At 40.0% G+C, this 20,677-nt stretch overlaps 2 protein-coding genes across 3 annotated transcripts in view; one reads left to right on the top strand and one right to left on the bottom strand.

Annotated features, from left to right (window-relative positions):
* Nucleotides 1-466: 466 nt before the first annotated feature.
* Nucleotides 467-12,655, bottom strand: ctxn2 (cortexin 2). 2 transcript variants are annotated; one of them, XM_088334317.1, is made up of 2 exons: nucleotides 12,624-12,655; nucleotides 467-2,827 (listed from the first exon to the last, which is right to left on the bottom strand). In XM_088334317.1, the coding sequence occupies exon 2, from the start codon at nucleotides 2,765-2,767 to the stop codon at nucleotides 2,522-2,524; it is 246 nt and encodes an 81-aa protein (XP_088190443.1). In that variant the 5' UTR covers nucleotides 2,768-2,827; nucleotides 12,624-12,655; the 3' UTR covers nucleotides 467-2,521. The 2 variants fall into 2 exon arrangements, with proteins under 2 accessions (XP_088190443.1, XP_088190442.1); XM_088334316.1 differs by lacking the exon at nucleotides 12,624-12,655 and adding an exon at nucleotides 4,015-4,471.
* A 13-nt stretch (nucleotides 12,656-12,668) lies between these two features.
* myef2 (myelin expression factor 2) overlaps nucleotides 12,669-20,677 on the top strand; it is a 12,811-nt gene continuing 4,802 nt past the window's right edge. The window contains exons 1-13 of the mRNA XM_088334319.1: nucleotides 12,669-12,862; nucleotides 14,483-14,682; nucleotides 15,307-15,359; nucleotides 16,004-16,011; nucleotides 16,097-16,190; nucleotides 16,277-16,483; nucleotides 16,593-16,746; nucleotides 16,820-16,869; nucleotides 16,955-17,012; nucleotides 18,819-18,917; nucleotides 20,101-20,145; nucleotides 20,231-20,308; nucleotides 20,384-20,479. Coding sequence (XP_088190445.1) covers nucleotides 12,750-12,862; nucleotides 14,483-14,682; nucleotides 15,307-15,359; nucleotides 16,004-16,011; nucleotides 16,097-16,190; nucleotides 16,277-16,483; nucleotides 16,593-16,746; nucleotides 16,820-16,869; nucleotides 16,955-17,012; nucleotides 18,819-18,917; nucleotides 20,101-20,145; nucleotides 20,231-20,308; nucleotides 20,384-20,479 — 1,255 coding nt within the window. The 5' untranslated portion in view covers nucleotides 12,669-12,749. The remainder of the gene's footprint in view (nucleotides 12,863-14,482; nucleotides 14,683-15,306; nucleotides 15,360-16,003; nucleotides 16,012-16,096; nucleotides 16,191-16,276; nucleotides 16,484-16,592; nucleotides 16,747-16,819; nucleotides 16,870-16,954; nucleotides 17,013-18,818; nucleotides 18,918-20,100; nucleotides 20,146-20,230; nucleotides 20,309-20,383; nucleotides 20,480-20,677) is intronic.

The raw sequence follows: 20,677 nt of genomic DNA, 5'->3' as shown, positions 1-20,677 counted from the left end.
ATTTCCCATACTATTTCATCTGGTTGAGTAGAAACAATTAAGATCGATACATTCAAAAATATTATCTTTGCAGTTGAGTGTCAACTGCCTGAAGTCAGCGGGGTGGTCTCCAGCAACCCCCTGACCCTGGTGAGGATAAGGGGTCCTGAATGTGGAAGTTTTGACAAATTAGCGAACGATATATGAAGGGAAATGAACATTTGTATCTTGAACATGTTTTAATCTATGCAGTCCAGCTTGTGACAAATGGCAGCAGCAATAAAGTTCTGGTTAATATTTTTGATTTGTGTCTGTATACTTGCATTGCCACTTGCGTAATGTATAGCGGTGTGATATGATAATATGACAACATTTATGTAGTCTTGATGTTTTGAGCAGCCCTTCGAAACAAACCTTAGCTAAATGTAGTGCACAGCAAAAATTACGAACAGTTGACCACAACGCCTAATTTCACAAAGCTTTCAGACACTGTCATAAATTCCATTTATTTTCATCAGTGAGTCAAATATCATCAACAAACCTCTACCGCAAGTTAAGCAGGTTTGCACATCTGTCATCATGATATCATATATTAAGCTAACCCACACAATATACAGGAGCTCTAATTTTTCTAGATGAAGGCACATAAACCCATTGAAGGTCACAGTAAGGCAGATTCACAGCACTACGGAAAAGTGTTGATATCAGCAAAGAAAAACTCCAAACATTGACCAGTCCACCAAGAGACTGTCTCAAATTGTCTAGTCTTCTTTTGTCTAGGGGGGCGTGAGCGTGGCTGAAAAAATACGACCTCCTCCACAGTGCTTAGAAGTGTCCAGTTCCAATGTGACCTTCTTGAATGCAGAAAGGTAGTGCGAATCTAGCAGCACTAAAAGAGAGAGAGAGAGTCCTTTGCTAGTGCATAGTTCTCATTTTGTTCCTTTGGCTACATTAGCCAAATGTTGGACACAATTCTTGACAGACATTCTTCTTCATTTGTCATTCTGGGCGGATAAAATGGATTGTAAACTTGTTACTTTCGCTCCGACTTTGGCAACCAACAGTAAGCCATCATTCAACAGCAGTAGCAGCAGCTGTACGAACGATTATTTTGCATCATTAAGAAACAGTAACACCATAATACAAATCAGTTTGCCGCTCCTTATGTGACTTCTCAATGTGATCAGTACACAACAATAGCATAACATTAATTAATTGACTGATTGAATTCCACTAACCACAAGATCCCAGCGATCGTCTCAAATCGATACCCTGTGTCCAATCACATACATTCTTGTGCAGGACAACTCTGCCGCTCAGATGTGCACTCACTTTTGCCATTCAGAGATGACTTGTCCCTGAGTCTATATCAGAATAATACGGTAGCGTAACCGCAGACCTGTCGGTTGTCCTCCTGTCGCCACGAGTGTCTGAACACATTCGGCTTTCAGATGAGTGTTAAAGGGAGCTTCAGCCATATCCGTGCCGTTTGATGAGCTGAGGGGGAATATGACACACACAGCGTTTGTCTCGGATTCTGTCCCACAACATGTGGACAGAATAGAAGCCACTCTAGGGAGACTTGTGATAATAATTTAACAGTATACATACAGTACATACTCTTTCTATAAATCTCAAGTATTTGCTCACCTGTTTTGACCTGTATATCAATTTAGGTGGTGTTACATTTCTTACCCACATGGCTCAGTCTGATGTTGCAACAGTAAAGCTATTGCTCCAAAAGTGCTTTTGTGTTGCCCCTTACTAAAGTTGAATGAGAATGCTTTGATCTTAGTCCCTTTGTATTTCTTTTCAAGGATGCTCTACAGGGTTAAGGTCATGACTCAGCTCAAGCCCAGCAAGTTCATTATCAAAATATTTGGGAGCTTTCTGTGGTGTGATTACTATCCTCTTGAAATAATTAGCGGGCATGTTCTTGTCTCTCATCACTCAGTTTGCTAAGGTAGACAGTGACCTATTTGGTATAAAGATAAAATGCAGGTCAAGGCAGGTGATTGAAAATGTTAGTCTTGTTTTGCCCATAATAGGCATGTGTGTTTAAAACTCAAATTTTCAAATGTGAAAATCCCGAATAGAATGGTAGAAAGGAAAAAAAGTTTGCAGACCTATCTGTTATAGGTTTGTTGATAATTGAGAATGTAAAGCAAACAAAATGATTATTTTGCAAAGTGTTGGATAAAAGCACCAAAAACCTAATTACTACATCAACTTTTGTGTCCTTAGATCTTAGTGCAGGTTTCATAGACACCATAGCTATCACTTTATCATCCACATATAATTTGCAAAGCTGACTCTAAAACTAACTAAGTTTAAACATTTTGTTTTTATTTCCATAAAAAATCTCCAACTTTTGATGCAACCAACATTTTTCATAGTTTCATTACATTCCCAACTATTGTCAAGTATTTAACAGTGACCTGTGTTTATGATTGGTGTTTTATCCTTAATTGACAGAATTCACACGAAAGCTTAAAAGAATCAAGGTCTGTTTGGGACATCTATGGATGTCTGTCCCCCTGTGTTAAGTCAGCGCATACTCAAACGTCCCTTTCTCCAACCCTTCAATGCCGTCCGCCCAGTTGGAGGATGGCATGCTGCTATAGGGGTCCAGTAGGATCCTGAAACACCTCACTATGAGCAGTCCCAGGAATACTAGTAGCATCCCTACAAAGGCAAATGCTGTCTTCTGTTCCAGAGTCAGAGAGTGTGCCATCATGTCGTTTCCGCTCATAGCAGCCAGGGAGTGGTTGTAGTGGACGCTACACATTGTAAATGTATATCTGGGTACCTCATCTCTCTTCTGACTGGGTCACCGGTTGCATGTTACCTAGACAGAGATCATGCAATGACTTCAGGCTGGGGCTCTCGTGCATATAAAACAACACAGACAGTTAGGGCCCATTTATACTTGCGGCTCAGGCATTGACTAGGACCTGCTGACATAGCGACACATACACCTATCATAATTTTGCAGGAAGTGCAAGTTTGTTGCTGTTTCTCTCCAAGTTGAGTGACGTCGCTATGGTTAGAAATGATTGCCGATTATGTCATATCCATTAGCGGGTGCGGATGTCGTTTGTTTGTCTTAAGTAACATAATGCAAAGAATAAAGATTTACATCTTTGGAGAAAATGACTCCATTCAGATGGCCAAATAACTTTTTATACTTTGAGGGACAGATAAAGCAGATGGCAAAAGTTTGACAAAAGACTCTGTGGCACGGTTTGGACATAAAATGAATTTGTTACGAACAAGGGTTAATTTACCAATTTAGTATGAGCAACGCAGGAGTAAGGTATAAATGGGCGCTATTGGTCCACTAGCAAGACATGTATGGGATGTGTAGGCATTTATACAGAAAAAATACTTGCAACTTGCACAAAAATTAACACATGATCATTGAAGCAATCTATGAGTAGCTTCTTTTTTTATCAATGCTAAGGGACAAACTTCGATCACTCCATCTTGTTTCAGAAAACATTTAAGCATGGAAGTCCATCAACACAAGAACAATACTTGTTGTATTGTAAGGAGTGTGGAGAAAGAGGTGACTGGTGAATATTTACACCGCTTATCCTCAGAATATTTAGTCCTTGTGTTAAGACGAACCGTTTGCCGAAAGCATGACCCAGTTCTGTAAACTCGTAGCGGAGTTAGGTTTCCAGCGTGTCGCATTGCTTATGGTCACATATGAAACGCCTACCAAGTAATAACGATAAAATGTTTCATTGCATTCAGGCATGTCGCTATAGACAGCTATGGCTTTTGACTTGTTGCATATGTTTAGCAGACACTCCAATTCCATTAGACGTAAAACAGTAAATGCCCACAATTGCTCTGTCAGTCTGTTTGTCCACACAGCAGCAGGTGGCTCAAAGGAATGTGATAGTGAATTGGATCAATGGTGGAAGGAATTCACAGACACGGGAGAGGAAGGTAGGATGACTTGTAGCACACATATGAGAAAAGAGATAGAAAGAAAAAGACAGAGGGAAAGAGTGAAAGGCGTCTTACCATCATGATGGTGCCAATCACAGACCTGTTGATAGTCCATCTTCTGCAGAGGTCCGCCCTCTCAGATGCCGTACCAATACATCCGTGAATCCTCCCATTATTAGCATTTCTCAGGCTAGTGTCTCACCAAAACAAAAAACAAAAAAAATCCAAAAAAGAAGGATGCGGCGAGTTGTGGGAGGCGTCTCTTCTCAGGGTTGCTGCTGCTCATCCTCGTGCCGCCGTACTTGCCTCCTGCTGCTCATTATCATTCTGTTTCTCTATCTCTCCCAATAGCGACGCACATGCTTCTGCTGCATGGCAACCACTTGTTAGTCTCACTCAGCTGCCCCACCACCTCACTCATTCACAACATCCCCCCGTCAGCAACGCAAGGATGGCCGCAGCAGCGTGCGAGTGAGCGTTCTTACGTCTCATCCTTTTGCATCTTGGCAGCCTGGGTGTGTTTGTGTTTTCTCTTCAAAGTGACTACAGCAGAATGAGAGAGGAAAGTCTCGGTTTACTGTGCAGAAAAAAATACTGCTCTCACTGTGCCTGGTGTGTAAATACTGCAAAGGTGCAACTGTAGCATCACTCATCACGCAATGTTTGTTTTTGAACTGATGATATGGATGATGCCCTCAGACACAACAAGGAAGATAACCCTACGGATGAACTTAAGAGGTTTTACTAGCGTAAAAAAGGATATAAAACTTGCAGGTTATCTGGACACAACACTCAGTATAAATGCAGCCATCTGTTATGCTGTAATGCAGTACAAGTTTATATCAGCTCTAAAGGTTCTTTTTTTGTCGTAGTGGTGCAGTGGCTCAGATCTGAGGATAAGAAATTCTATGTGGGAGATGGTCATTATCTTGTGTGTAATAAATTATATTCTGCTAGTGGCAAGCTTGGTTCCATTTTTCATTTTGAAGTGGAAACAAAAGAAAGGCGAGTATGCAATAAAATGGTGATTATTATATTTCTCCGTGTAATATAAATGTACATCTCAGCTATGTTTCACACTCACTGGGTCCTAATAAATGAGCTGGGTCACTGAGTGATATGCTTACTTTACCTTTGGAGTGCAAATTTGAAATTAAATTAGACAAATACAATTGATCAATGATTCTTTGATAAAATAAATGGAAAAATGTCTTTTGTTGTAAAAAAAAGTACAGTAATTCTCTGTTTTTCACAGGATTTAAGAAAGTAAAAATAAAAGAAAAGTAGAAATCTACTTATTTTTTTAGTTATTAGACAATTAAGTACTTTATAATAAACTGAAACCAAAGAACAAATCATTTATACAGGCTCAAGCATTTGTTTGAAATACAGAAGTAATGTTGTGGGTTTTTTATTTTATTTTATTTTTTTACAAATAACGACTGGGCTATTGATGTCACGGTTGCCCATGGCGCCCAATTGGCCCCGCCCATTTGGCGCCAGCTGCGGCTCGTTGACTGATTGGCCTCCCTCCTATTTAAGCTCAGTGCTCTCACTCACCCTTTGTCAGTCAGTCAACAAACCTCCGCACACGCAAGGCGTGGGTTTTGACTCTGTCCGGTTTTCTGCTTGTGTTTCCTGTCCGGTATCATTTCCGTCCATCTCGTCCCGTTTGTTATCGGACTCCAGTCTCCAGTGCCTGATATCGATCCTGTCTATCCCGTCCTGTCCGGTAGTGACTCCATCTGTCCGATATTTACTCGTGCAATTGGTATCGATCTCGTCGGCCTCTGACTTCCTGTCATTCCACGCCAGACTGCTGCCTTACGTTTTCCGCCCAACGATTGCCGAATCACTGGCGTTTGGGTTAACGTACATGACTGCCCCATTTCCCGTACAAAAAAGCTTGTGTGAGAAACGTCACGTATCTGGGTAGTCCTCCTGTTCCGGTTCTTGACAATTAAATAATAATAAGCAGGGAAACAATTTAGCCAATCAGAATGCAGAACACAAAGCACAATCCAAATCCGTTGCAAAACCGTTAAAGGTAAACTGTTAAAGCGAGGGACTACTGTACTGTCAAACTAAACATAAAAACAAAGTGAATCATGCCTTGTGATATTGAAAGAGCAACGCAGATCGTTGTAGGTCAATGCTAACATGGCATTTAAGATGAGCTAGCAAATCGTTCATTTCCAACCCCGATACTGTTTCAAAATCCATTTGGCAGATATTTAAACACAGGGAAGCAACAGGTACAGGCAGATAAAATAACAATGCCAGCCGTTCAAAGGACGATTAATATTAGCGAGAGTTATTGACGAAATAGATGCCAGGGAGCATCATAATGTCAAGTCTCATCTCATTAGCCGTACCGCTTATCCTCAGTAGGGTCGCGGGGGGGCTGGAGCCCATCCCAGCCATCTCCGGGCAGTGGGCAGGGGACACCCTGAACTGGTTGCCAGCCAATCACAGGGCACGCAGGGACAGACAACTCATTCGCTCATTCACACCTAGGCCAATTTGGACCGGCCAATTCACCTGAAATTGCTGCATGTTTTTGGAACGTGGGATGAAACCGGAGTGCCCGGAGGAAACCCACGCAAGCACGGGGAGAACATACAAACTCCGCACAGGAAGTCTGGAGCTGGATTTGAGGTTCCCATGACATGAACTGTGCCGCACAAGCGCTAACCACTGCGTCGCCGTGCTGCCCAATCTATTGAAGCAAAATATGTTACTGTCAATTGTAGTCAATGTCTTGGACTAAAATCAGGAACCTGTTACATAAAGATTATTCCGTGTCCATAGGACACAAGGATAAATATTACTAAACTTTTATCTGAAGAACAGGTCATAGTATACCTTAAATGCTAATGAACTTTGTATCACAGCCTTTTTGCAGTGTTATAAAGTGCCCATGAGAGTGAGACAGAAGTCACAGGGGCAAACAGTAATTAACAGTAGCAATTGTTAATCTCATTAGGTTACAGGATTCATTGCAATCTGTGCTTATTCATACATGTTTTCTGCCATGAAAGACAGAGGTTTAGCAGTGTCATTATTCATTATGAGGTTGTAAAATTTGGTTTTAAAGTACAGACAGGAGTAGAGCAAAAATCAATTTGGCAAAAATGCTGATTGTTAAACAAAAGTCCTCCATGTAATCATAAGTGTAAATGAAAACAAAGCTTTTGAATGAGTGGTTTGCACAGACATTAGAATCAACTTTATAAATGTATAAGCATTTATTAATATCTTGCAAAATCAACACCATAACATACACTGACCTAAATTTGAGTTTAAGAGTTACGTTAAAGGTTAACTAACGTTTCTGCTTTGTCACGGGTCAAGTTGAGACACCCTAATAAAATGAAGTTGTAGCAAACCATTCACAGGTTTATGCATTACTATAATGCAAATAAACTTAATTTAGATTAAAGCTGCAGAGTCTTTAACACAAATAACACGGATTTTCTTTTTTTTTTTTTTTTACAGAGTGAGATTCATTCATTCATTTGGCAAACTGTTTATCCTGACAAAGGTCACGGGAGTGCTGGAGCCCATCCCAGCTGAGATCAGGCAGTGGACAGCGGACACTCTGGACTGATTGCCCGCCAATCACAGGGCATACATAGACATACAACCATTCACACATGCATCCATATCTAGGGACAATTTGGAGTTACCAATCAACCTGCCATGCTTTTTTTGGGAATGTGTGGAGTGCCAGGTAGGGGTGGGCGATGATAGGAATTTAAATATTCATTCAATCCAAGTAAATACATGGTAGCATCTATTTATACTGATCTAATACCAATATTTTTTGCTTGGAAAGGTCATGATCATTGAATAATTGAAATCTCCCCCTTGATTGAGATTTTTTATTTACAATAAACACAGAACAAATATTATAAGCACTAAAAATGTTTCATTTTTATTAACACTTTGTAACATTTGACTACTAGATGGCACTAAATTGCCTGATGCAAACAAAAACCAGTGCCACTGTCACGATTTGTCAACTGCCCTCACCTGCGCTCACTCTTTCAGCCCCAGCTGCCACCCATTCCCTAATTAGCCCTCCTCCTATTTAAGCATGCCATTTTCGTTCACTCCTGGTCAGTCCGTCTGCAAACCTCAGCGCATGCAAGGCAAACCCTTTTGACTCTGGCTCCCGTTTTGATCCTGATTCTGTTTCCTGTATCGATCCCCGATCCAAGCTCCGTTCTCCCGTCCCGGCTACCTGTATCCTGATTCTGTATCCTGTATCGATCCCCGATCCAAGCTCCGTTCTCCTGTCCTGGCTACCCGTATCCTGATTATGTTTCCTGTGTTGATCCCCGATCCAAGCTCCGTTCTGCTGTCCTGGCTACCCGTGTCCTGCCCAAATCCGTTTCCTGTATCGCTCCCCGATCCCTGACTTCCCGCTCGTCCCAGCTACCCGACTTGTTCCGATCTCCGACCACGCTCAGTTCTCATGTCCCGGCTGCCCGACTTGTTCCGAAATCCAACCACGCTCCATTCTCCCGTCCCGGCCGCCCGACTTGTTCCGATCTCCGACTACGCTTTATTCGCGAAGGCATCCCGTTCCTACTGGCCAGCGAGCACCAGATCGCGGTCTTTTTTCCTCTCGCCCTGACTTCCCTGATCCCTTAATAAAGCATTGTGTGAAATGTTACGCATTTGGGTCCCCTGCTTGTACCAGTCGTGACAGCCACATGAGCTCATCATAGTCGCAAGATGCCAGACAAACATTGCTGCAAATTCTAGGTATGGATAATACTTTGTAAAAGAAATACGAATTTCTTGACTTATGGATATTTATACAAATTAACGTTGGTATGACAGTTTGTGTATTTTTTTCTTTTATTGAAAACATTTTTTTTTTATTGAATGAGTTTTTTGCTAGCACTGGGAGGCACTAAATATGACACTGTCCCTTTAAATAATTAAAATAAAAATTAAAAATAGTAAAAAAAAGAATCATCTAAAACATCAATTATCTGCACCGCTTATCCTCAGTAGGGTCACGGGGGGCCTGGAGCCCATCCCAGCTGGTTTCAGGCAGTGGGAAGGTGACACCCTGAACTGGTTGCCAGCAAATCATAGGGCACACAGAGACAGACAACTAACACACTCATTCACACCTAGGGACAATTTGGACCAGCCAATTAACCTGACATGCGTGTTTTTGGAATGTGGGAGGAAACCGTAGGAATCCCGCACAAGCATGGGGAGAACATGCCAACTCTGCACAGGAAGGTTGTTAGCTGGACTTGATCCCATGACCTCAGAACTGAGCTGCGGACACGCTAACCACACTCCACGGTGCCGCCTTAATCTAAAATAGTGATTTTTAAACATTTTTGAGCCAAGGCACACTTTTTTAAAAGAAAAAAATCTCAAGATACACCATCCATCGAAAATATTTAAAAATTAGCACTGGACATTACTTTTATGTTGAGTTTTCTTTCAGTAAAAAAAAACATTCATTTGAATTATGGCAAAAATACATGGACTATCATACCAATGTTCATTTTTTACAAGTCGAGAAATTTGCATTTATTTTACATAGCGGAATCTATACCAAGTAGTCGCCACCATGTTTGCCTCCATCTTGCCGCTGTGCTCATTTGCCACAGGTTTTCGTTTGCATCAGAAACAGTGACATCTAGTGGTCAAATATTACACAGTGTACCTTTAAATAATATCAATTTTCCCCCATAAATCGTTGTTGCTTTGCCTCAAGACTTAATACACATCATTTTGGCTATTAATTAAACTGTAATTTTAAATTTGACTACATTTTTAATTTGTTTTTTAAATTGTATTATATTTTAGTATGCGGCGCGGTGGTTAGCGCGTGTGCGGCACAGTTCTGGGGTCATGGGTTCAAATCCAGCTACCAACCTCCCTGTGCGGAGTTTGTTTGTTCTCCCCGTGCATGCGTGGGTTTCCTCCGGGCACTCAGGTTTTCCTCCCACATTCCAAAAACATGCATGTCAGGTTGATTGGCCGGTCCAAATTGTCCCTAGGTGTGAATGAGCGAGCGAATTGTCTGTCCCTCTGTGCCCTGCAACTGGCTGGCAATCAGTTCAGGGTGTCCCCTGCCCACTGCCCGAAGATGGCTGGGCTGGGCTCCAGCACCCCGGCGACCCTACTGAGGATAAGCAGTGCAGATAATGGATGAATGGATGGATGGATGTATTTTAGTCTTAAAATACTTAAAACGAGCACAAAATACCTCCCGGTGGAAGAAATGTTATTTTACTACATTCTAACTTTTTTTTGTAAAATAAGAAAATAATAATTACATTCAGTAAACAAACAAAAACTTTGATACGTTCATCCAGCTTGTTTCTGTTTTTAATTTCAGACACCGAGAAAGGAGATTGCATAGGATTACAGTTTGTTATTTTGATTACAGTTCCTCACTGTTGTTCATTATTTTGTCATTAACGGCCACTGATGTTGCTGTTTTTTTTTTTAATGTCCAAGCCCTTTAGGGCAAATCTGTTTTTTGTAACATAGGAGATTTAATAAACAGAAAAGACACAGGTGAGGGCTTTAGAACAAATTTGAAATTTGCCATTGTGAAGGTTTTTTGTACAGTCCTCTCCTGTTCTCCTTACGAGATTAGACTCGCTGGTTTCGTATCTCCTTAAATATAGTGTTTACTAAACTATAATGTTATCAAACTTTATCAAATGAAAAAAGTTATTTAATACCTGCATATTTCCATGCACTAACGCATATACAGATAAGAGTATACAAAATTTAAAAAAAAATAGTAATCTGCTGGCACCTACTGATACGGATGAATTTTATGGTTTCTCACCTATCACTAGGAGAAAGCAAAGACAATGAACCGTTGCATGTTTATTTTTTATTTTATTCTTATTTTACAAAGATAAAATTGGGCTTTTTTATGCGGCACAATAGACAAGCCCTTTTGGCACACTTGTGTGCAGTACACTGGTTAAAAGACACACATGTCTAATGGTAAGCGTAAGCATTTTCCCCGTCTTTGCTCATTTTAAATTGTGTATGCCGTCTAACAATTTTTATATGGAATTGTTTTCATAAATGTGCTATTACGTGTAATAAGCAACACTAAATTTACTGCAAGTGGGGAAGTAGCTTAGAAATTTATTGAAATAATTATTTGCATTGTTTATTTGGTGAATAAAATGAACTTTTACCCAAATTAAGGGTGTGTTCTAAGTCTTCTACTCAACCCCTCGCCTCCTCTATGGCAAACCTCTTTGTCAAGTTCGCCGACGACTGCACAGTGCTTGAACTAATAACGACAATGAGACAAACTGCAGGAAAGAGGTGTGACACCTGGAGTAATGGTGTCACAACAATTACTTGATTCTAAACACCAAAAAGATCAAGGAGATTGTGTTGGAAGAAAGTGCATCAAACATCAACCTCTCACTGCAGGCAACAAGGAGGTGGAGAGGGTGAGAAGTTTTGAATTCCTGAGGGTAACGGTGACTGAGGACCTGTCCTGGATGGGTCATATTTCTTCAGAGGTAGAAAAAGCACAACAGCGCCTCTACTACCTGAGGAAGCTGAGGAGCACTCACATCCCTAGAGCTCTGATGGTTAATTTTACAACTGTGCCCTCAGCAGTGCACTGGCGTATGGGTGGTAAGTGTCGTCTTCCACCTGCACTAAGGCTGACCAATAGGCGCAACAGCGGGTGGCGAAAGCTGCAATTATAGGAACAACTCGCTCTGAGATTAGCACCAGCTACACCACTAGCTGGCTAACAATACAGTGTGCAATATCCTGGGGGGCCAGCACCATTCTGCTTGCCATCTTTTCCATCTGCTTCCCTCAGGGATAAGATACCATTGCGTGCAGGCCAGAACTTCCAGTCTAGCCAACAGTCTATATCAGGGGTGGCAAACAAGTTTGACACAAACCACGCACTGACCTGCCATGATAGACAGACACACACAAATACACGCAATTAAAAACATATTATTTCCCATAACACACTCCTTACAATACAACAAGTATTGTTCTTGTGTTGATTTTAAGGAATGTGTCCACCCTCAATACACACAAAAAAAAACTAAACATGAAACAAGGCAAAGAGCCACAGTATATAGAAAATATGATGAGGCAAAGAGCCGCATTCATATTGGCCAAGAGCCGCATGCGGCTCCAGAGCCACGTGTTCGCCACTCCTGGTCTATATCCACAGGCTGTAAGGCTGTTGAAGTTTGCCCCTCCGCCTATGTCTACAGCACCCACATTTTTGACAGTTATCATACACACTGACTAACAATAGCTGAACCCGTTACATTGTTGCACTATATCATTATTCACCAGTCACCTCTTTCTCCACCCTTCTTCCTGAGAAAATAAAGATGGCCTTTGGACACAGTTGCACTTTAACATTGTCTTATGCTGCTGTTACGTTTTAAGGAACTATATATGCCTTTGTAATGTTTACATTGGGTACATTATGGGTCTTGAATTTTATGGATATTTATTCTTAATATTTATTCTGTGAATTTGGTCTTTAGTTATTGGATGACTGGATGCTCCAAATGAAGTTCCGTTGGTCCTTGACACTTATAATAAATATTCTGAGGATAAGCGGTGTAAATAATGGATGCATGGATATCTAATCAATAAACAGTATTCATTTTGTCGTTTACTACCTGGTAACAGTCCCACATCTCGCGACATCCCCAAATCACGCGAGACAGGCGCATGTCCATCAGCTAAAGCAGGTCAAGCCTAGGGGTTTTGTGTCTTGCATTCGTATTAAACAACACTCAACAATCATGGAAGATATTATACCGGGTCTTGGTGACGAGCCAAAGATAGAAGATTCTGCTGCATCTATAAAATCGGAGAACAGTGAGCCTGCTCCTGACACACCAAATGGCGTCAAGAAGTAAGCAAAAGAAAAGGCTTTTAGCTCAATGTGTGAAGCTAATCTAAAATGGAGTTTCTGTGATGCTAATCACCCGAGACTGTGCGTTAGGTGTTGATATCCTTAGATATTTTCTGTTTAGAACACGGAGACGTATTTTAAAATTTCTATTCACGAAATGAATAAACAATTCCTTACAGCGGTAGGTCTTCAAATATGTATTCAGGTACGTATGCTGGTGCTAAAGCTAGGGACGCTAACTCAAACAAACGGCCAATATTGGCCAATGCACGGTATTCAAAAAAACGGTATTCATTCAACTTTAAGTGAAAACAACATCAATTTTCTTTATATTCAGTCTCTTGACGCTCATACCAAAAATAAAGGATCTATTTCCCTGATCTGCAACTTGGGTCACCTCGTGTTATTTTACATAGAATCAGAAATAACTTGTGCCAGAAACAAAACACCCAAGACAACAAAATAATGACATGTTGTGCAACTTTCTCATAGCAATGGAAAAAAGACAAAGAATCTATATAACAAGATGATGTGCAGTCAGCAGCAAAACACATTTTACTTGATTAAGACCCTATTAAGTATAAGCAGTTCGAATACATGAATGACTCAAATCGGTTTTATGTTTTCAAAATTTTGCTGGCAAATTAGCTCAGTCTGATCAACTTGAGTTGTATGTAGGTATCAGAGTTGGGAGGGTTACTTAAATGTTTTTTAATCCAATACAGTAAATTACCTGTTGAAAATGTAATCAGTCACATGATCCAATACTATTATATTGCAGTGATGTAATAATAATAATAATAATAATTTCCTTGTATTGTCATTCTGTGTAACAATGTACACAGAACGAAATGTCGATTGCACCTGACCCGTTGTAGCGAGCCGATGCAGCCGCAGCCAACAGAGGGCGCCGCCGACCACTTTTTAAGTCTTAGGAATGACTCGGCCGGGGCGCGAACCACCGACCTCCCAGTCTCAAAGCGGGCGCCTTACCATCTAGGCTAACTTGATTACTTTGAATTACTTTTGTATTATTCCAATACCAAATATTCAAATAAGCAAAAATAAACATAATGTAAAAAAAAAAAAACAACATTTGGTTTGAGATAAATGATCATTGTACCTTTAGAAAAAAAAAAACAACTTGAGGTAGTCGCTCGAAGTCCTACAAAAGGTGCGTAAATGTTAACCATATAGTATTATTTATTAAGCTAAAATATATTTTTTTCTCTTCTACATGGCAGACGAGATATCCTCTGTTTTAGTTCACATTAAGAGCACATGGACAACCAAATATTGTTTTTAACACACTGTTCTCTTTCTGGGCGGCTAGGTGCTTAGCGTGCAGCCACACGGTGCAGAGGTTTAGAGTTTAAGTCCAGCTACCGCAGCCTCCTGTGTGGAGTTTACATGTTCTCCCTGTGCCTGCCAAATTACATAACGCTTTGACATGCCCTCTTTACCTATCTGAATGTTGTGCTGGTTTTAGCATCTGCAATGTGGGTCCTTGAGAGAGAGTTAGAGAGAGACAGAGTTTTCATTGACTTTAAAAGCGCTATTTAAATAAGTACACATTTAAGATTACATTTAATGCATGCGTCTGTGCCTGTTATGTCTTAGTGACTCTGAGGAGTCCAATCCCTCAAATGAGAAACAAGAAGGCAAAGAGACGTGGAAGAGTCGAAAAGAAAGCCGCTACCATCCATACAAAGACAAACATGGTGGCACAAAGAAATCTGCCCATCAGAACAAAGTTTTCATCAGCAACGTTCCGTATGATGTGAATTGGCAGGAAATTAAGGATCTCATGCGTGATAAAGGTAAGCCCGTCCTTGGTGAGATAAATGCCTTTAACATGGTTTTACTTCTCCGCATCATGGAACTTTATTTATTACAGTAAACGTTTTTAAACATCCCCTTGATATATGTACAGTGTTTGAATAGTCGGAACGTAGCATATTGTGCAAAATAGTTTTCATATTATTTGGATGGTGTTAATGCAGTGTGGCATGACGTGCCAGGAGAAAAGGCTGATATGACACTGGATGACATGTTTTGTTTTCTAATTCTGACATTTCGTTTGCTAATCTCAAATGTGTAGTAGAATATGACTGACATTGTTACATTTGTTGCAGCTTGAACCTTGCCCATGTATTTTAAACACGTTTTAGAGGCCTACTTAAAAGGAAATTGTAATTACTGGAATCTGTTGACCAGCTGATTAATGTTGAAGGTCTTTGAATTCCCCAGTTTGAACCGAGCAGTGTGTGTCTCTGGCATTGTTTTGATAGTTACAGGCCACAAAGGCATTGTGTTATCTGGTGAGATGTTGGTCTGTTTTCCTATTAATGGGACATCTCCAGCTTTAGCAGCATCTTGACTATTTGGTGATTTACATTACTTTTTGTTCTTTTTTTGGTATTTCTTGTGTATGTTTCATGTAGTTGGTGAGGTTACATACGTGGAGCTCTTTAAGGATGCAGAAGGAAAGTCAAGGGTAAGTGATGTGGTCAACTTGCTGCACCAGATTTGACATACCCTCAGCAGCCTCTCCTTAATCAAGTGCTTTTGAAGGATATGCTTCATTTTGGGCCTATCAAGTACTGGAGGTACTCTAGGTTGTTTCTAGGCCCTGCTAGTTGAGTCACGATTAACATTTACTTGAATGGGAGATGTCTGGTTGAATTTTGGAAAGTAGCTTTATGAACTCCTCCAAGAGAGAAGTATTTGCTTTTGTTGCTGTCATTTTAATTGGTGTCAAAGTTTGTTTTGGCTATTTTCCAAAGGGGCATGAGGTTTGTGTGATTGGTCTTCTGATTGGCCTTTAAATCTCCAAATGTCTCATCCAAGGAATACTTAGGTCTTGCAAAATCATAAAGCTTTTTTTTTTAATATTTGTATTGTTTTTACCTTCCATGATGTATAAATGTGCCTCTATCAAAATCAAAAGACTTTTAAAATGGGTCCTAATTACCCTTTTATATATTTTGTTAAAAAGTAAAAAAAAAAGAAACAAAAAATTTAGCCACTACTTAATAAACTGAATATCATTTTCACATACCTTGGCTTTGTTTAACGGGTGTCTGTTTCCTCCTTTATTTTACACGGACGCTTATCTGTACCTCTGTGATCCCTGGGTAGGGTTGTGGGTAAGTAAAATTTCCTTATTGTTTTAATACCTAATCAATCATTTTTATGGTTAAACATGTCAAATTTTGTGTCCTCTTTAAACAGTGTGGTGGAATTCAAAGATGAAAAGTTAGTGAGCAAAGCAATAGAAACCATGAATAAGCATGACCTCAATGGAAGGCCTCTCAAAATTAGGGAGGTACGTAAACATTTGCGATCAATCGATCAATGTCGACCCTCACTTGTGCAAGCCTTCACCTGCCTTTTTTTTTTCTTTTTTTCAAGGACCCTGATGGGGAACTGGCCTCCCGCGTGTTGCTGCAAATAGGACTCAACAGAGGAAGATGGGGAGGAGGTGGAGGCCAGGGACATGACATGGGACACGGTGGAATGTGTGTCCCCTCCTCCATAGCAAATAATCCGAACATTCCCCCCGAAATCAAGCATGCATTGCAAACCGGTCAGCTGGGAAGTAAAGTTTTTGTGACCAATGTGAGGATAAGCCAATCGAATACAATGTCACCTTTCCTCAAAACAGTCTTGTAAAGTAAGGAATATTGTTGGTATCGGGCCATGACGACAAATATTCTTTTTACAACAGCTTGATTTCAAGATAGGCTGGAAAAAGCTTAAGGAAATTTTCAGCATGGCAGGTGTGGTAAAAAGAGCTATCGTGAAAGAGGAAACTGATGGCAAAAGCCGTGGAATTGGAATTGTTATTTTTGAGCACCCAGTGGAGGCTTTGCAAGCGATTTGTATCCTTCAAGTGTCAACAGAAAATCTGGAAAGTTACATGAGTGTGCAACTTCTTCTTGACTCCTAAATCAGCTATGTTCAATGGAATGTATCTCTTTGACAGAAAAATGTATGTTAAAATGGTAAGGTTGTTTTTATTTTGCTGACTTTTTATTGGATACTAACAAATCTTGTTGTGATTTAACTGCATGTATTTGTTTTTAACAGGATGATATGTCGGTTCCATCTGATGATTTTCGCCAAGTTGAAAAACTTCAGTTACCACGTGAGTTACTTGTCATCTGCTGGCTTTCTATTTTCATTGGTGGGCAGATGAATATATATATATATATATATATATATATATATCATCTCATTAGCTTCACCGCTCATCCTCAGTAGCGTCGCGGGGGTGCCGGAGCCCATCCCAGCAATCATCGGGCATTGGGCAGGGTACACCCTGAACTGGTTGCCAGCCAATGGCAGGGCACACAGGGACAGACAACTCGCTCGCCCATTCACACCTAGGGACAATTTGGACCGGCCAATCCACCTGAAATGCATGTCTGGAATGTGGGAGGAAACCTCAGTGCCCGGAGGAAACCCACGCAAGCACGGGGAGAACATACAAACTGCGCACAGGAAGTCCGGTAGCTGAATTTGAACCCACACAGGACCTTAGAACTGTGCCGCACACGCACTAACCACTGCGCTGCCGTGCTGCCATATATACCTAGAAGAAGAACAATGTATTCAAAGATCTTTAACCCTCACACTAGATAAGTTTATCATTTAATTTTCCATCTTGTGTAAAATTACATTACAATCAAATATCTTGTAATGTTTAGCCCAGGCATGTCATTTACTGCAAAGATCAGAATAATTTCAAAACATTTAATTGTTCCCCATTGTGGTTCAGTTCACATTCAGAGACTTTTATCAGTTGTTTTAACAACTTCAATTGGTGCTTGAAGTATTTCAAAATGCTTGAATTTTAATGTTTTGTTTTCAAGGATTAAAAGTGGTTGAATTGTAGGTGAAGTGCTTGTAAATGATTGAAATTATTGCCATATTTCTCAAGTCTTAATAACGATGGCAACACTGCTCTCTTGTGGCTTCGCCTTGCCATTTCATTTCTTCTTGCTTATAATAAACGGCAGCTGGCATTAGCTTGTACGACATTGTCCTATGAAGCATCATCACCCCTTGTGCGTTGCGTGCATGTTACATACACCTAAAGAAGGCACAATAAAACATAGATAGATAGATAGATACTTTGTTCATCCCCGAAGGGAAATTCACATTTCCAGCAGCATCCCTGTGAGAACATAAACTAGGGAAAGGATTATATATCAATTATGGACCATGCAAAAAAAAAGGTACAGTGGTAAATTTTAATGGGAAACATTCCTGCAACTGTAAATGTAATCTACATGTTACTGTCATTTTGTACTCAACACCCATATGTTTGTAATTTACTCAAGATCTAAAAATCATGTCTTGATAATTGCATATACAATATCAAAAATTACATAATGTATTTGTCTCTGCAAAATACAAATTTCACACTGGGTTTCTTTTTTTAAATGTACTGGAGAACGTCTTTAAAAAGTTTTTGAATTTAGCCATGAAAAGTGTGTGCAAACCCTAGTTCTTAAGAGTGGTGGAATTGTGAGGTTGAATCATTTTCTCATTGAAATAATCACAACCCCTTAATTGAAATATTTTTGTTATTTCAGTTGTTTGTTTATTTGACATGTCATTGTGAATTTCCCTTCGGGGATGAACAAAGTATCTATCTATTTCATGTGAATTTAAACTAGATGAAAGTGTAATGTCAAACCTCAAAAACACATGAATACTCATTGAAATTCTCAGTCACCGTCTTTCAACTTTACTGTCTAATATGTTCTATGCACATCATAGAGCACAGATGAAATTGCTTCCTCTTCTCCACGTGCAAACACAATAGATAAGGCAGATAAGCAGAACAGTTTTAGACCAAACAAATCATAGAATATCAATGGGCAAATATTTGACAGTTGACAAATTTGTGTTAGTCATTTCTTTGTTTTTTCCTCTCTAACTATAGGAGGTCTGTCGAGTATTGGTATGGGACTAGGACCCGGAGGGCAGCCTATTAATGCAAGCAATCTGGGCCATGGAGGAGGAATGGGATCCATGGGGCAAGGTATATCTTAATTATCTATTTTCTGCATTTCTTATCCTCACTAGGGTCGCAGGGGTGGCAAAGCCTATCCCAGCCATCTTCGGGCATTGGGCAGGGTACACCCAATTTTTGTAGCCAGTCAGTCGCAGGCCACGCAGAGACGTGCAATTCACTCACTCTCACCTTGGGACAATTTGAACCCACCAATCAACCTGACTTTTTGTAATGTGGAGTTCCCAGAGGAAACCCATGCAGACATGGAGAACATTCAAAACATTCAAACTCTGCAAGAGGAGGACAGTAACTGGAATTGAATCCCGCGTCCATAGTGGATGCAACATTTGGATCCTTTTATATGTTGTTTAAGTCTATGCTTCTGGTAAGAAAAGTACACAACGGCTCGTAAGCATAAGCATTGTTGCATTGGAGCCAACGTTTGGAGCAAGAGAAAACATTGATTTTGGTCAGAGGGATAAATAAAATCATCCTTTAATTTATATTATAAAAAATGCGAAGACAACGGCTATTTTCGTGATGTTACTCGGGCCTGTCCTCATTGTATTTCTCACATTGTTTTGTGTATGGAGGTTATTGATTTTTCACCAGACATCTTGATGATATGATTTTTCTCAATCACTGCCAAAAAGCAGTCCTGAGACTGGTTTGGTCACACTTAAAAGGACACCGAATATTTCTCTATTTATGCAAAAATCCGGCTGAACTAATAAATAATTGTTGGAAACAAATGGGAGATTTACTGAGGAGTGGAACCGCGATATGGTGAGGGAAGACTATTACTAATGGCAAACAAGCTCTTGATACACATGTGTATTTTTTCCAATCCAATCTGATTTTATTCTGACATGGTTTTATCTGCAATGCAGATTTTTATCATTAAAAATGTATTCTTTTGCCCGAGTCAGAGAGAAATGTGAATCATCAAGGTTTTTTTTTTTTTTTTTTTTTTTTAACAAAAGACAAATGATTGAAAAGAAAACAAATCCACACATTGGGTCAATTACAAATCAAATTTAAAGTTTGACAGATGTCCACTGCATGCATGACAAATCTCACAATCTAAATTAAAAAATACTTTTGTTTAAATATCCAACTATAGTCAGCAGTTCACCATGTGGCACAGTTAAAGTTATCTGTAACGTGTATATACCTTTTAAGCATGATGTGTTACCCCCATTTCCCTTAGGAATGGATACTTACAGCTTCGGCGGTATGAACAGACTTGGCGGAGGTATTTTTTTATTGTTACCATCATTTCTGAATAAGCGCTGTAGTCAGTCTGATTTGTGATTGTCATTGAATGACTATTCTGGCAGGATTAGGGGGTATGGACAACATGTCCAGGATGGTTAACTTTGGAGGAAGAGACAAGATGCGAATGGACAGGATGAGCGGTGAGCGCTATAACATCAGTCCATCTGCATAAGACGCGATCACTTTTGTCATGTTCCCCGTTTTTGTCTTTGAAGACCTTTTTCGTTCAAGAATGGCCGCAATGGATCAAGATTTTGGCAACAGTGACATGCTGATGAACCGTGGGTTTGGTGATTCATTTGGAGGAATGGGTGAGTACAATTGTTGATGTTAAATTGTGCCAGATTTTCAGTTTTTTGGACCGTTTCATGTGAAAGGCAAACGTTTCAATAAACGGTCAGATGTGAAAGGCAAAATGTCTGTATAGAAATGTGTAATGCAGGGTTGGGTAGGGTTAATTTAACTGGATTACTTTCAATTACTTTTGGATTACTCCAATACCCAGGGAT

This window comes from Urocampus carinirostris, chromosome 4 (genome assembly GCF_059441175.1).
Source record: "Urocampus carinirostris isolate Australia breed hairy pipefish chromosome 4, RoL_Ucar_1.0, whole genome shotgun sequence".
NCBI classification, from domain to species: domain Eukaryota; kingdom Metazoa; phylum Chordata; class Actinopteri; order Syngnathiformes; family Syngnathidae; genus Urocampus; species Urocampus carinirostris.
Note: the sequence above shows the minus strand (reverse complement) of the source record. Positions and strands in the feature narration are given on the sequence as shown.